Source organism: Podarcis raffonei, chromosome 5, assembly GCF_027172205.1.
Source record: "Podarcis raffonei isolate rPodRaf1 chromosome 5, rPodRaf1.pri, whole genome shotgun sequence".
Taxonomy (NCBI): domain Eukaryota; kingdom Metazoa; phylum Chordata; class Lepidosauria; order Squamata; family Lacertidae; genus Podarcis; species Podarcis raffonei.
Window position 1 is genome coordinate 88,042,150 of NC_070606.1, and position 16,309 is coordinate 88,058,458.

The 16,309-nt window shown below is 45.1% G+C and overlaps 1 protein-coding gene across 1 annotated transcript in view; it reads right to left on the reverse strand.

The window, feature by feature from the left end:
- SPATA16 (spermatogenesis associated 16) overlaps positions 1-16,309 on the reverse strand; it is a 174,016-nt gene that overhangs the window by 108,872 nt on the left and 48,835 nt on the right. Inside the window, exon 3 of the mRNA XM_053390577.1 lies at positions 15,933-16,078. Coding sequence (XP_053246552.1) covers positions 15,933-16,078 — 146 coding nt within the window. The remainder of the gene's footprint in view (positions 1-15,932; positions 16,079-16,309) is intronic.

The following is a 16,309-nucleotide window of genomic DNA, read 5'->3' on the forward strand; positions in this document are numbered from 1 at the left end:
TTTCATGAGATCCTAAGCCTGCTGTCTCACGCAGCTGCCTCACTCAACCTAATGGAATGGCAGGCTTTGAAGTTGATCCATATATGCAGCCGAATGAGGTGGTAGAGTCCTGAAATGGCAGCGTGGACTGTGCCACTTCTGACTACAGTTGGGAACCCAACAACTAAGCACATCAGGAGGTCCTTAGTCTAGGGTTACCAGACGTCCCCGTTTCCCGGGGACAGTCCCCGGATTTGTGACTAAGTCCATTGCCAGAATGTCCCTGGATTTCATCTAATGTCCCCGGGAAACGCAGCACCGGCAGTCTCAGCAGCCCGGAGCAGTTGGCTCTGGCTGGCTTCAGGAGCTGTTCAGAAGTCCCCATAAGATGGTGGTGCAGGGGCTCAAAGATGCAGCTTCTGGGCTACCTCCACCTTCCCTGACCCCAGCAACTAAGCTGTGAAGGGAGACTTCATGCTGCCTATTGGAGCAGCCTCCTAACTCCTACTTGTGTGCAAGCAGGAGCGGCACGGGGATCTCTCAGCTGTGAAGGGAGACTTCACGCTGTATCAGAGCTTGCGTGCAAGCAGGAGGGGGCAGGGATCTCTCAGATAGGCAACGGGAAGCCTCCCTTCCCAGCTGAGGGATCCCCGCCCCCTCCTGCTTACACGCAAGTAGGAGTTGGGATGGGGCTGCTCCGAAAGGCAGTGTGAAACCTCCCTTCCCTCTGCCACCACCATTGCTGCAGCATCAATGTCCCGAACATGTAGTATGTATGTATGTATTTAAAATGTGCCCAGATTCATTGAAAAAAATCTGGTAATCTTACCTTAGTCTTCTCCCTCCTGATCTAGCTTTCTACTTCCACCCACAAAAAGAAGGAAGGAAAAAGAGGCATCTTCCACCTGTATCCTGAAGTGCTACAATCCATTCATTGTACCACCTCAAGAAACTACACTTTTAGGCTCCATCTACTATCTTCAGCCCCATCCGCACTCGACATTTAGAACAGCACCATGTTGTGGGTTAAACCACAGAGCCTAAGACTTGCCGATCAGAAGGTTGCCGGTTCGAATCCCTGTGATGGAGTGAGCTCCCATGGCTCGGTCCCTGCTCCTGCCAACCTAGCAGTTCGAAAGCACGTCAAAGTGCAAGTAGATAAATAGGTACCACTCCGGCGGGAAGGTAAACGGCGTTTCCATGCTTCTCTGGTTCGCCAGAAGTGGCTTAGTCATGCTGGCCACATGACCCGGAAGCTGTACGCCGGCTCCCTCGGCCAATAAAGTGAGATGAGCTCTGCAACCCCAGAGTCGGCCACGACTGGACCTAATGGTCAGGGGTCCCGTTACCTTTACCTTTACTATCTTCGGCCTCATCTGCACTCAACATTTAGAGCAGCATCACACCATGTTAAACAGTTGTGCTTTCCCCCAAGAATCCTGGGAACTGCTTGTTAAGGGGGCTGCTTGTTAGGAGTCGTTAAGGATCCTTGTTAAGGGGGCTGAGAGTTGTTAGGAGACCACTGTCCCCCTCAGGAAGCTGCAATTATCACAGCAGCTTAATAACCATCCCCTCTTCCCTGGGAACTCTTGGAACTGTAGCTCACAAAAACGCCCATCAAATTCATCTCTCACACAAAAGAATAATAATGCTGAGGGCTGTATTCTACAAGAAATTCTGGCGGCACAAAGTTTTTGCTTGTACAGTGGGACTCTCACCCGCCCCCCCAAGCATGTACCCTGTGCTCCAGAGGCTTGGGAGCGCCCCTAAGACATATTCAGGGGTGTGTATGACAAGAGGAGGGACGTGGGTGGCGCTGTGGTCTGAACCACTGAGCCTAGGGCTTGCCGATCTGAAGGTCGGCGGTTCAAACCCCCGCAACAGGGTAAGCTCCCGTTGCTGGGCCCCTGCTCCTGTTAACCCAACAGTTTGAAAGCACGTCAAAGTGCAAGTAGATAAATAGGTACCGCTCCAGCGGGAAGGTAAACGGCATTTCCATGCGCTGCTCTGGTTTCGCCAGAAGTGGCTTAGTCATGCTGGCCACATGACCTGGAAAAACTGCAGACAAACGCCGGCTCCCTCGGCCAGTAAAGCGAGATGAGCGCCGCAACCCCAGAGTCGTTCGTGACCGGACTTAACTGTCAGGGGTCCTTTACCTTTACCTTTTTATGACAAGAGGAGAAGGAGGGCAACATTTTGTTGTGCAAACAGAAATAGCTGCACTGACGGAATGATTGCCACAGTGTTATGTTGGATTCTACCCTGACAACACCAAGTGTAAAGACTCACAAAACGTACATGGAAACCACATACTAAGGGGGCAGAAGGAAGAGCAAATGGGGCTGTGTGTTGGCTGGGCTGCTCATGCTGGAATGGGTCGTTTATTTAACCTCAGTTGAATTGTCACCAATATTTTTTGGCCACTCGGATGGAGAATGTATTTTGCACGCTCGCAATATTTGCAACACCATCGGTGGGATGGAGGGAAGAAATCTGTTCGTAATTGCAAACAGATTAATCTGCCCTCCATCTCTGGATTCATTAACTATGGAAGAGAACAGGGAGATTGTTTCCTCTGATGCTCTCCCTCCCCTGCCCTGTTTGCAAAATAAAAAAGGAGCTTGTTTTTGAGCCTCTGGTTCAGCATCCTGAATTACTCCCAATACAGACGGACAGGTTTTGCTTTCCCCTGTCTTGTTCACATAGTACATAGCTGTCTGATTTCCCAACAGAATAAGGACTAATTTCTTGACTAGCCAAATCTTGCTAATGTCTTTATAGCTGTTGTCATTTCGGAGAGGAGACGTATCATTGCTTTTTGTGAAACCTGTTTGTGTTTGCTTTAATCTTTCCGCTGTAGCTATAATTTCTACTCCTTCGGGGCAAAAATGAGAAAGTGAAGTACCCCCCTCCAAATATAGTAAGCCAGACCACTCTTTCACAGAGAGATCAGCACCGATGGGTGTGTGTATTGCTCTTCTTAATTCAGCAGGGACAACCTCGAATCTATGGATGCCGCTGTAATCCAATAGGTTTGATCTGTGACCCAGATATTATGGTCCCTCTGCAGCAGACAATTATCTCAAATCTTCTTCATATCCAATCCAATCCTTTCCAGTTTACTTTCCATGCCAGGTAAACATTCTTGCTGGCTGCATGTTTGAATTTGTGCGTGATTGTAATTAGCACATTCTATTTTTACAAAATTTAAAAAGGAGACACGTGTTTGTGTGCTTGTGTAATCAAAGGGGGAGGATGAATCCCAATGAAAATTACTGCTCCTGTGCCCATCAACAAGCTGCTATTTGTGCTGGGAAGGAAGCCTCTGTTGGTGCAAATGGTTTATTGCATATCTTATTTTACTGTTTTATTGTAGGTTTTTATAGTAAACTGTTGCGTCTCTTCTGATAAATAGCAGGGGATAGATACACAAAGCCACCAAGCAAGCTTTGGTAATTTTTCCTAGGGAGAGGCATTAGTCCACGAGCATAAACAAGTTTTTTAAAAAATGGGGAATAGAAAGGAAAGACCTTGTTTAGGGAAGTTTTTAATGTTTGATGTTTCATTGTGTTTTTAATATTGCATTGGGAGCTGCCCAGAGTGGCTGGGGAAATCCAGCCAGATGGGCGGGGTATAAATAAAATTATTATTATTATTATTATTATTATTATTATTATTATTATTATTACCTGTGGGGAAACAGTGGTGGTGGAACATCCCGGCAAACATCTCTAGATCAGTGGTGGGCAACGAGGTACCCTCCAAATGTTTTGGACTACAATTCCTCTCAGCCTCAGCCAGCACAGCCAGTGGTGAAGAATGATGGGAGTTGTAGTCCACAACATCTGGAGAGCACCACGTTCGCTAGCCCTGCTCTATAATATTTTGTGAGACTTGGAAAGTGCCAAATTTAGCCATTTCACAGTGGAACAAGGCTTTAAACTACTTGAAGAAGGGATGTTGTCTGATGGGATGTTTCCTCTACCTGTTAGGTAAAGCTACCCAGTTTTGCTCATATCGACACTTTTACCTGACATAGCACCTGAAACTAGGTCTCACCTCTGTTGGTACAAAGATTGCCTAGCATATTTTTGTCAGTGCCTAAAAATGGCCCAGAGTGCTTCCTGGACTGTAGTGACTCAGCAGTCCTTTCTCATACTAATTCATTGTTTACTGGAAGGTTCCAGGGTGCCTGAGGCCTCCATAAATAGTTGTATCCAGGTGTGAGAGTCAGTCAGTCTTTCTTTTGTTTTCAAGCTATGCAGTTCACTGGTGTCTCTCTGTAACTGCTTTTTGAACTATGCACCCAGCCAGGGATCTGGCTGTGGACTTGCAACCTCTATGCTTATTCAAATACTTCAGTAAAGCACATTTGCTGACGGAGTGAGCTGTTCGTGTGATTCATTTGCTGCCAGCTCTTTGCTGAGTTACTCTGCTGAACTCTTTACATGCCCTGGGGCCTGAGAGACCAGGCGTGCATACCAGGAAAGTCCTGGAGGGCGTCAGGACTCTAATCCTGACCATTTTTATTCCCGCTTTCCTCCTACCTAAGGATGGAGACGGACCTGAGTAACAGCTGGTTTTTGTAAACCCAAAGCAGGGAATCGGACATTGTTATGTTTCACTTTCTCAACAGGTACCTCAAAGATCCTCCTCTGAATGTCTGTTACATTCTCCTACATTCTGCCTTAGGCTTTTTTTATCAAACTCGGTGACTTTATCAACAGCTGACCTTTCTCTCTCTCTCTCCCATCCCCATGTTTTCCATCTAGACAGATGAAGAGTTTGGGAGAATCTGGAAGTCTCAATGCTATTTTGTGATATTTTGGTTGGCGCAATAAAAGTACTGTCCTAATATTGATTGTGGGTCCCCCCCCCCTAGAAAATGACAACTCCTTCATGTCCTAGATTCTATAAGACAAAATACACTGTAGGTTGAGAATGTGGTTGCCGTTAAAACCGTGTTTATGGAAGACAATCTTACTCGGCTACAAGTGATCACCGAAGAAGAAGAAGAAGCCGCTGTAGCTGAGTCTAAACCACTCAGTAATTGTAGACTTATTTTGCATTTAGGTAAAAACAACCAACAACAACAACAACATACACACAAACCCTACTGTTTCCCAACAATTCCTTAAAAGTTAAAGGGACCCCTGACCATTAGGTCCAGTCATGGCCGACTCTGGGGTTGCGGCGCTCATCTCGCTTTACTGGCCGAGGAGCCAGCATACAGCTTCCAGGTCATGTGGCCAGCATGACTAAGCAAACCAGAGCAACGCACGGAAACACCATTTACCTTCCTGCCAGAGTGGTACCTATTTATCTACTTGCACTTTGACGTGCTTTCGAACTGCTAGGTGGGCAGGAGCAGGGACCGAGCATCGGGAGCTCACCCCGTCATGGGGATTCGAACCTCCGACCTTCTGATCGGCAAGTCCTAGGCTCTGTGGTTTAACCCACAGGGCCACCCGCGTCTCTAATAATTCCTTACACTCTCATTAATTTGTACTCATTATTTTTATTGCATAGTAATGTTACATGGAACAAGCAGTGGTAAGAGAGAGCGAGAGAGACGCAGACTCTGTGATGTAGAAAATAACTTGCATAAAAAAGTATTAGGAATGCACCTAATAAATTTTGACAATGTCCTTAGGCGCATTACTTTAGCACTGTGTGGAAACTCTACTTTGTCAAAGGCTATTTCAGCCTCACAAATAATATAAAATAAGGGGCCAAAATTAGGTTTTAATCCTGTAGCACTTATGTGCTAAACTCAATGCAACTCAACTTCTAATTAAACATGTATAAGCTTTGGTTGCACAGTATAGCTCCCTACTTGCATTAATGTCAGTGGGAGAGAGGTAGGCACCTGCAGATCTCTCCCATGAAGTCAGTGGGATGCATGTACTTAACTCTGGCTGGATCGGGACCAGTTTGTTTTAACTGGGAAGCTTAAGGAAGCTGCTGTTTGGGGTTAAGATTCCACATCTGGATCTTATTACCTCTGGAAGCACTGAATTCAGGATGCAATCAGTCCTGCTGCAGATGCAATGGAGGTGTGCTGACTCATTGTTTTGTACCCAACCTGATGTTTCCCCTCTGTTTCCAGAGAAGGATGTATCCATTAACAGAGACAGCAGAACGGTCCTCCCTGATCATAATTTCTCTGTCTACAAGCGTTGCAATTTTTAATGCAAAATTGATCAGCAAACCATTTCCACCCCAAACCATGGGAACAGACTGATCTGGATATACGCTCTTCCCTGTAGATTGTGACCTTGATCAGTATAAATCTTATAACAGCTCTTTGTATAAAGCACACTTTTGTTTATGAAAACTACCACTCTTCCTCCCTATTATGAAAAAAAAATCTATGTGAAGAGTAATATCCTTTATGGAATTTATTTCATGCTGATTTACATTCTTGGATGCTTGTTATAATTGGTTTACAGAAGATACAATTTCTGGGTTTTCTTTTTCTGCTATTTCTTTCCTTGATTTATGACTCCTGTCCTTTTTCTTGGAAGATTTAAGTGACAAACATTGATATGTGTTATCTATTTGTTGGATTAAATATGGATCCTGCACTACACAGAGATTGCAGGGGTAGGGACTATGTTAAAGGTAGGAAATAAATGTCAAAGTAGGAGCAGCTGTGAAACATTTGCCCAGTTCTGTCTCTAGACAGGATTGTAAAAGGGACTGCAGCAAATTATTGATTGGGAGGGGGTACACATTTGCATATTTTTAGATTGCTATAAAAGGTTTTTAGTTTTATAATATATTTAGTTTTATTCTATTGTTTTATCACTTATATAATTGCCACCCATTATTATTATTATTATTATTATTATTATTATTATTATTATTATTATTATTTTATTTCCAGTGAGCACCCCACTGAAAGCAATGAAGCACAGATAGATTAACCCTCAGTTTGGAAGTGCCATAACTCAGTGATAAAGCATGTACTTTTATGCAGAAGTTCTCAGGTTTGGAGTACCATTGCTAGATTTTGCAGACAGTATTGAGGTAGGTCAGGGGTCAGCAAACTTTCTCAGCAGGGGGCCGGTCCACCGTCTCTCAGACCTTGTGGGGGGGCCGGACTATATGTTGAAAAAAATAATGAATGAATTTCTATGCCCCACAAATAACCCGGAGATGCATTTTAAATAAAAGCACACATTCTACTCATGTAAAAACACCAGGCAGGCCCCACAAATAACCCAGAGATGCATTTTAAATAAAATGACCCATTCTACTCATGTGAAACCTTATGATTCCCAGACTGTCCACAGGCCGGATTTAGAAGGTGATTGGGCCGGATCCGGTCCCCGGGCCTCAGTTTGCCTACCCACGAGGTAGGTGGACCATATAACGTAATCTGACCTGGGGTAAAGTCCTATAGGTGCTTCAGTACAGATATGATTTGTGAAGTGTTTCCACTCGATTGGGGCAATTCTGGTTCATGGTTTCATCATATACTAAATATAGATATTTGGTAACTTAGATACCTGATACTACAGCCTGTTTTAAAACAGACTTGCAGGCTGCTGTTTACCATGATCCAAAGAGCCCCTTTACACAGGAACACTCACTTGCCACATTCAAAGGAGGGCTATCTGTAGGGCTGACCATACCATGAAGCAATATGAAGCAGTTGCTTCAACCAGTGGACTCCAGAGGGAGTGTTGTTTTCTCATCTCCAGTATCTACTTCTACATACAATGAGCTTCCAAGGGCTACCGTATTTTTTCTCTATAAGACTCACTTTTTCCCTCCTAAAAAGTAAGGGGAAATGTGTGTGCGTCTTATGGAGTGAATGCAGGCTGCACAGCTATTCCAGAAGCCAGAACAGCAAGAGGGATCACTGCACAGCGAAAGCAGCGATCCCTCTTGCTCTTCTGGCTTCTGGGATTCAGAATATTTTTTTTTCTTGTTTTCCTCCTCCAAAAACTAGGTGCGTCTTATGGTCTGGTACGTCTTATAGAGCGGAAAATACGGTATTTTAATCATGGACTTGTCAAGGGAGAAAGAGTTAACCATCCTCAACCAGGGGTGCCAACTTGAATGAAATATGACGGGGCCCCAGGTAAGCCCTGCCCCGCATAATCGATCACACGACACGGTGCACACACACCGTGTGAATGGCAATGTCCATCAACTTTGCGGGGGCCCAGCTCCCTCAAATTTTTCGTATGGGGGCCGAAGCTCCCACAGCTCCTAGGAGTTGGCTCCTATACCTCAAGCAAAATCTTCCTGCAGTTGCTTTAAAAAAACACAAAAAGACGCCAGAAGATCTCCTTCGTGGTGTGTAGGTTGCCCCTGACAAGCCACCCCAAATAATAACACAACTGAATCAAAGTTGTAGAGCAACTTTCATATGATGCTCAGAACCAGCCTCATTGCTTTCATATGTGCCAGAAGTTGCATCATCTCTCTCTCGAGGCTTCCTTAAAGGTTTGAGGCTTCTTTCCAGGCTATTTTGAGACGAGGCGAAAAACTCTGCCTCTTAGATTAGGGTGAGCGACAGAAAGGCAAAACAGCACGGCGAGGTTATGGAGGCTGTTAATTGACTCCTCAGACCTCCACTGCTTTGCCATCTGGCATAATTCAAAACTGCCTTCTGCAACAAAACAGAAGATCTCACGTCATTGTTACTAGGATCTTTACGGCCTCGGCCCAGTGTACCTGAAGGAGCGTCTCCACCCCCATCATTCAGCCCAGACACTGAGGTCCAGCTCCGAGTGTCTTCTGGCAGTTCCCTCCCTGTGAGAAGTGAGGTTACAGGGAACCAGGCAGAGGGCCTTCTCGGCAGTGGCGCCCGCCCTGTGGAATGCCCTCCCATCAGATGTCAAGGAAATAAACAACTGTCTGACTTTTAGAAGACATCTGAAGCCCTATTTAGGGAAGTTTTTAATGTCTGATGTTTTATTGTGTTTTTAATATTTTTTGGGGATCTCCCCAGGGTGGCTGTGGAAACCCAGTCAGATGGGAAGGGTGTAAATAAATTATTATTATTATTATTATTATTATTATTATTATTATTATTATTCAAGCCCTCTCTCTCCATGCCCTAATGCCTGAGCCAGGGGTGTCAGCTCATGGAGGGCAAGCTGTTTTGGGCTCCCACAATATCCTTTGGTAGAGGGCTGGGGGCCCCCAATGTTGAGGGGACTGAGGAGGCGGAATAAGGAGCTAAGTGTGGTTTCAGCAGCTGGCTGGCTTCTCCTCCTCCTATCGTGAAAGGAGGCCGAGCGTGAGAGAAGAGGATCCGCCCACCATTGAAGCCACACTGTGCTTGGTTCAGCGCTTGGCCTCCTCCTGAAGATGCAACATTTTTGTGTGACATCACATGCGCATGTTGCGTGGGGCGATGCAGAGACTCCTCATTTTTTGGCACAAGTTGGCGCCTCTGGCCTGAGCCAAAAGAACTGGACTCCCGGTAAAGAAGTGAGCAGGTCACTGTTATGACTTTAAGAGCTGTGTGTTTGAAAGGAAAACCCTTTACCACCAGCTTTCACCAATGCTCACGGAGTTCATCCCCCACTGAAAAGCTAAACCAAACCAATCTGTTTACAATTTCTTCTGCTGAAATAAAACTGAACAAAAATAACTTTGCACATTTTTTTATTAAGAAAATACTAATTAGCTACATTATTGTTTAACAATTGGTGCCTGCGTTTAATCCCACCCCATGACACCTTTTCCCTTGTGTGTGTTTCTTTTTTTATATTTTAAGCCTGCCGACAAGGACTATCTTGGCTTGCACTGTTTGTATGTAAGCCACTCTGGGCACTTTTTTGGCCAAGGAGTGGGGTAGAAATGCTCTAAACAAATAATGAATAATAGTGTCTCCGAACTGCCTTCGAAGAATGAATCCAGTTTGCTCTTGACTAAGAGCTTCCAAATGTGTTCAGGACTTGCAAGATACACAGGAGAAATAAGGAATCACTCAGCTAATCATGAACAGAAAATGAAGATTTGAATCAGCCTCGTGCCACAGTTGCTACCTAACCTCTCTAAAGCTGTGTTGAGAGTTAAGACTCAACAGAAATTACTTTTTTAAATTTTTTTTTTACATAATGGATGGTTCAAGGGCTATTTATAGTTTGAATTCTCAGTATAATTTATTTATCCTTTCTCTTTTCTTTAGGGAAAAAATACAGCTATTGATTATGCTTCAGCTTCTGCCTGTGCTAATTGTATCCCAGAATATTTTCATATTGAAGCGCTGCATGTATCTGCTCCTGGTGACCCGCTTTGAGTAATGTGGCAGCCGTACGGACGGCAGATTTACTCTGCTTTGTAAATTGGCTTTAATTATTGTGAGCTTGGCTATCATCCCCTGCCATTTTCCCCCTTTCCTCTTATGCCCTCAAAATGGGCAAGCGGTTTGCAACTGGTCCACCCTTATCTCTTTGGCGGTGTTACAGAGGCTCGTCTATATATAAATACGTGATTGTCAGCTCCATTATAGAATGTAAGCACACCTGAATCCAGAGCAGAGCAGCTGCCAAAGCAGTTCTACTATCCATGTCACTGGATGGCCCCATGTACATGCAAACTTGAGCACTGCCTGGTTTCCCACCCACCCGCCTTTCAAGGTTTCCTTCTGACCTTGCTATGGACTTCGGTTGGTCGGAATTTTTTCCACTTGGCAAATTGGCACTGGCCATTTGGTTTTTCGCCTACCTCGTAGCAAATTGTCACAACTTCCCTGGTTTGGGCGGTTAGGCATTGGTAGGGGTATTGTTATGTAGATGTTTTTTTGGGGGAGGAGCGCCATCACCTCCCCCAAATCTTGAAGAGTAGTCCGGTAAAGGATTCCGGGGTGTGTGGCCTCGTCCAAAGCCTGTGGAGGTCAGGGCCTAAAGCGCAACCCCTAGCGGTGACCCCGGGGGAGTCCCTAGTTGATGTGCATCAGCAGGGCTCCCCCTGCTGGTGTTAACCCTTCCCAGTCTTCATGCAAACAGGCTGAAGCCGGATAGGACCAATGCCTAAGCCAATACCGTTCTTTACCTGTAACCAATAAAGTTGTGGCCAATTTTAGCCCATTAACCTAAAATAATGGTGTCATGTGTTGTTATTTCCACTGGTGGGAGGCGGGAACTCGCCACGCAATAAATTGGACCTGCAACAAAATGTTGCAGGGTGGAGTGCTTTTGTTCAGGGTTCCAGCCAGCCATGCCATCTTCCAAAGTACTCCATGCTATTCCTTTTCCCTGATAGTTTTCCATTCCTCCAGGAGTCTTTTGTGGCCACTGAGTATGCTCAGCCCTTAGTGGGCTGTTCTTTTTATTTCCCTTCTGTAGAGTTATTTCTACCCCCTGCTTCCAAAGTTGCTTGTACGCTTGCAGATCTTGCCTCCCTCCCTCTTGTATGGGTGGTGGACGGGCCCTGCACTGCTTTGCTTATGTAAGTATTGAAATTCGGAGAAGTGCGTTATAGGTACAGTCGTACCTTGGTTCTCGAACGGAATCCATTCCGGAAGTCCGTTTGACTTCCGAAAACATCCGAAAACCGAGGCATGGCTTCCGATTGGCTGCAGGAGCTTCCTGCACTCAACCGGAAGCCACGGAAGCCACGTCGGATGTTCGGCTTCCAAAAAACGTTTCCGAACCAGAACACTCACTTCCGGGTTTGCAGCGTTCGTGAGCCAAAACATTTGAGTTGCAAGGCCTTCAAGAACCAAGGTACGACTGTACTTGGAAAGATTTATACGCCACTTTCCAAAATGGCTTACAGCTTTAGCATGGAACCATGTCTAAACACAAAAGTAGTATAAAATACGCAAGAAAAGACAAGGCAGGTAGGGCTGGGGGAGCCTGAATATGTTCAGGTGTTCCATCTCTTTGCAGGAGTGGGGAGATGAATAGCATTGCATGCCAGCTCAGTCCCCGCATCATCAAAAGCAGCTTCCAGGGGTGGAGTGGCGACACTAGCTTCTTCCTGGCACTTCCGCTGGTGTGTTTGCACCATGCTGACCTCCTTGCTGCCTCAGCCCTCTCCCTTCCAGCAAGCAACAGTGACCCAACCGCCAGGAAGCTGGCGTAGCAGTTTTGCCCCACCTGGTGAGTCACTTCTGCCTGTTATGTTGGTCTAGCTCCTTATGGGCTAGGGCTAAAATCTGCACTGGGAAGCTGGCTCTAGTTGTGCAAGATGTCAGGAATGTAACAAAGGTACTGGGGCTAGCAGACATGTCCTCACTCTCCCTAATGGGAAACAGGTGAGGAGGAAGTGCCTGTTCAGAGAATACGCCATGCGGAAAAGGATTAAAATCTTCCTCCCCATCTCCAGAAAGGGACGTGGGTGGTGCTGTGGGTTAAACCACAGAGCCTAGGACTTGCCAATCAGAAGGTCGGCGGTTCGAATCCCCGCGACGGGGTGAGTTCCCATCGCTCGGTCCCAGCTCCTGCCAACCTAGCAGTTCGAAAGCACGTCAAAGTGCAAGTAGATAAATAGGTAGTGCTCCGGCGGGAAGGTAAACGGCGTTTCCGTGCGCTGCTCTGGTTTGCCAGAAGCGGCTTAGTCATGCTGGCCACATGACCTGGAAGCTGAACGCCGGCTCCCTCGGCCAGTAAAGCAAGATAAGCACCGCAACCCCAGAGTCGGTCACGACTGGACCTAATGGTCAGGGGTCCCCTTTACCTTTTACCCCATCTCCAGAGATTCTGCTTGGACCCTCATGCAGCAGATATATCTCTATATCACTATCTGTTAAAGTTGCCATATTTCAAAAAGTGAAAATCTGGACACAAAAGTTTTTGGCCAAATTGGTTGAGCTTTTTAAAGTTTTTGAGCTATTATTAAGGAAGTTCCAAACGTATATCATTATCACTATCTATATCCACAACATGCAAGCTAATGTCTAGTTTGTCTCTAAAAGTGAACATTTTCGGGAGCAAGAGTGAACTGTTCGTCTCAGTTTGCTTTGGAAAAACAATATAGCTTTGATAAATACTGCACTAACTGCACTGGATGGTAAACGGATAATGAATTGAAAGGAGGGGAAAATAAGTGAACAATTAATTGTAATGAATGGAAAATGTAATAGATAAAAGTGTGTTATATAATCCAGCAGGAAAGAGCGAAACTGGAAACGCCAGGGAGGAAGGGTGAACTTACAAAAATTCTTCTAGATTTGTATTAAATTTGAAGTTAAATTGTTAAAAATCTTTGAGACGCAATAAAAATTAATTGGCAAGAAAGAGAGAAACTGTGCTAAAATCTCAAGGTAGTACTGTCTCGTAGGCGTGAGAATGACCTTCCAAGGACCACATGCCACTGATGGGCGGAGCCAGAGGAAGAAATGGGTGGGGCAATGGATGTAAATTTTACCTTTGTACAGTAGTTGCTACAATAGGAATACATTTTCACACCTCTCTCCACCCTCCATTCAGTCAGACATCATCCTAGTTTAAGGGTACATCCCAGCCAGTCATAAATACCCTAGGAGGTGTGGCCTGGGATGAGTACTAAGCACCAAGTAGAGAGGCCCGGCGTGCCACATTTGGTCCCCAGACATCAGGTTCTTGATCTCTGCTGAAAGGGCACCTCCCCATGCTAACAGTGGGTTTTTAATGCTGGATTTTATCACGTTAAAAACTGTATTAATGCATGCAACGGGCTATTATTCTTGCCTTGTACAATAGCTGCCACAAATATCTACATAATTGTTATGCATTACGTTCATTATGCAAACATTATCATCTGGAAAGTTGGTCACCCAACTACAGATAAGTTAATAAAAGGGGTGCTTGAGTAATTTGTGCAATATTTCCTGTCCCAGTAATTAAGAAACAATGACCAACTTAAGGTGGCCATTCGTCTTCCAGAAGGTCCTTTGCCTAAGAGAATGAAGAAAGTTTTAACCCCTACCCCGAGCCTTGTGTAATTGCTTTGTTGACCTGCCCCTGGTCTCTCGCACGAGCAGCTGGAACTTTAGCTTGTTAAGAGTACTGAGAGTTCTTAGGAGACCCCCCTCACAGAACTACAATTCCCAGAGTTCCCTGGGAAGAAGGACTGATTGTTAAACTGCTCTGGGAAGTGTAGCTCTGTGAAGGGAAGAGGGGTCTATTTCTTTCTTTAAAAATACATTTTTCAGATTTTGAATATACAGTGGATGTTTGGGTTGCGAACATGATCTGTGTGGGATGCACATTCGCAACCCGCAGCGGCGCGTCTGCGCGAGCGCAGGTTGTGATTTGTCGCTTCTGCGCATGCGAAAGCACAATTTAGCGCTTCTGCGCATGTGCGACTGCTGAAACCCGGAAGTAACCCATTCCGGTACTTCCGGGTTTCAGCGGTCCGTAACCTCAAAAACCACAACCTGAAGCGTCTGTAACCCGAGGTATGACTGTATAAGGTGTGACTGGAAAGTTTGGTGAATGGTCACAGAAATTGGACAGCGAGAAATATTCGGACATACATACCTTAAAGGCCTTCAAAGTAAGCACCTTCTGATACAATGCACCGTTGACAACGTTTGTAGAACTGTTGGAAACTTCTGGAGAAGTCCTCTTTTTGTACTGCTTTCAGTTCCCTCGTCAGAGCAGCTTGGATGTGTGAAATGTTGGAAAATCGGTGCCCTTTCAGCACAGATTTCAGTTTTGGAAAAAGAAAGAAATCTGGTGGGGCCAGATTGGGAAAGTATGGAGGGTGGGACAACTCAGTAACCTCATTAACGATTTCACGTGGAATGTGCAATTCTTCCGCCATCATTCAGATGGACAAAAGCCGATCCAACATCATGAACTGTGTTGACATTTGCCGCCATTCTGTTGATGGTCTGCCAGATTGAGGGTTATCTTTGATGGTTTGCCACCCTTCATGGAAATGCTTAAACCATTCATACACTGTCTTTCGAGTTACAGCTCCATCTCCGCACACAATCGTGAGCATTTCGTGGGTTTCTGATGCCGATTTACCCAGTTTGAAGCAGAATTTCATATTGACTCTCTGCTCCATTTTCAATCGCTACGCACTGCACTATTAACAGCTACCCCCCCGGTGAAATTAGTAAAGATCTATCACACAAATGATAATCATTGTTGGAAATGTAAAGAAAAAGAAGGTACTTTTTATCATATGTGGTGGACGTGTCCTAAGGTGAAAGACTTCTGGGAAAAGATTTATAATGAGTTGAAAAAAATGTTGAAAAATACGTTTATTAAGAAACCAGAAGCCTTTCTACTTGGAATAATAGGACTGGAATTGCCCCAAAAAGATGTTAGATTGTTTTTGTATGCCACTACAGCGGCAAGACTCTTATTAGCCCAAAACTGGAAATCGCAAGAAATACCAACAATAGAAGAATGGCAGATGAAGATGTTGGACTTTTTGGAGCTGGCCGACCTGACTGGAAGAATCCGCGACCAGAAGGAGGAGGAGTATCAGGAAGAGTGGATTAAATTTAAAGAATATCTAGCTAAATATTGTGATATAAGATAAATAGAAAATTCCTGGAAGTAATAAATAGGCTTAGGGGTAGAATAAGAATATGTGGTAGTAAATATTAAGGATTAGAATATTAATAAAGGACAAGAGGTTAGTAAATGAAAGGAATTAATATTATTAGAAATATGAATTTGCGGGGGCAGGGAATCAAATCCCTGCACTGGGGGCTAACATACATAGCATTTCAGGCTAAAACCCTGTTTTCCAGAGCATTCAAGCCTATTGATTTCAGAGGGGACAAACACAAGGGACTAGGTGTGGATTTACAAGGTTAGAGGCTCATGCAAGGAGACTGACGTGGCTGGAAGCTAACAGGCAGGTAATGTAGTTGCCCTAGCACCTCCACTTTCTGGACCACAGGATCAAGCATGAGCTCTTGAACATGCTTTCTTTGCGCAAGACTGATTTGTGTTCCTGTGTTTACAATATAAGCGCTCAAAAGCCTTCTCTGGAAAGATCGCATCAAAATGTCTCCCCCCCCCTTCTGTTCTTACCTGTGCGAATGATTCAGAGCGAGGTCGGGCTTCCTCATCTTCAAGTAGCAGATTACAAGCTTTGTTTCAATAAAACTGGCAATACTGGAGATGTCTTTCGGAGAGGCTTCAAAGGGCTTCCCTAAAGCTGCACCTTTGCTGCAAAGCTTGCGAGAAATAACAACACCCACTTACTGGCGGTACAAAACCGTGTGACAAGTACATTACATAGCTCGACGAAAAGCAGAATAATCAAAGCAGGGTGGTGTTCAAAGCACTCTGCACCCGTCAATGTATTGCAGGCTTACAACACCCCTGGATGATGGTAGGCCAGTATTTCATTGCAGCTGTGGGGAGGAACTGAGGGCTGAGAGACTGAGTTCATGGTAGGGGCAACA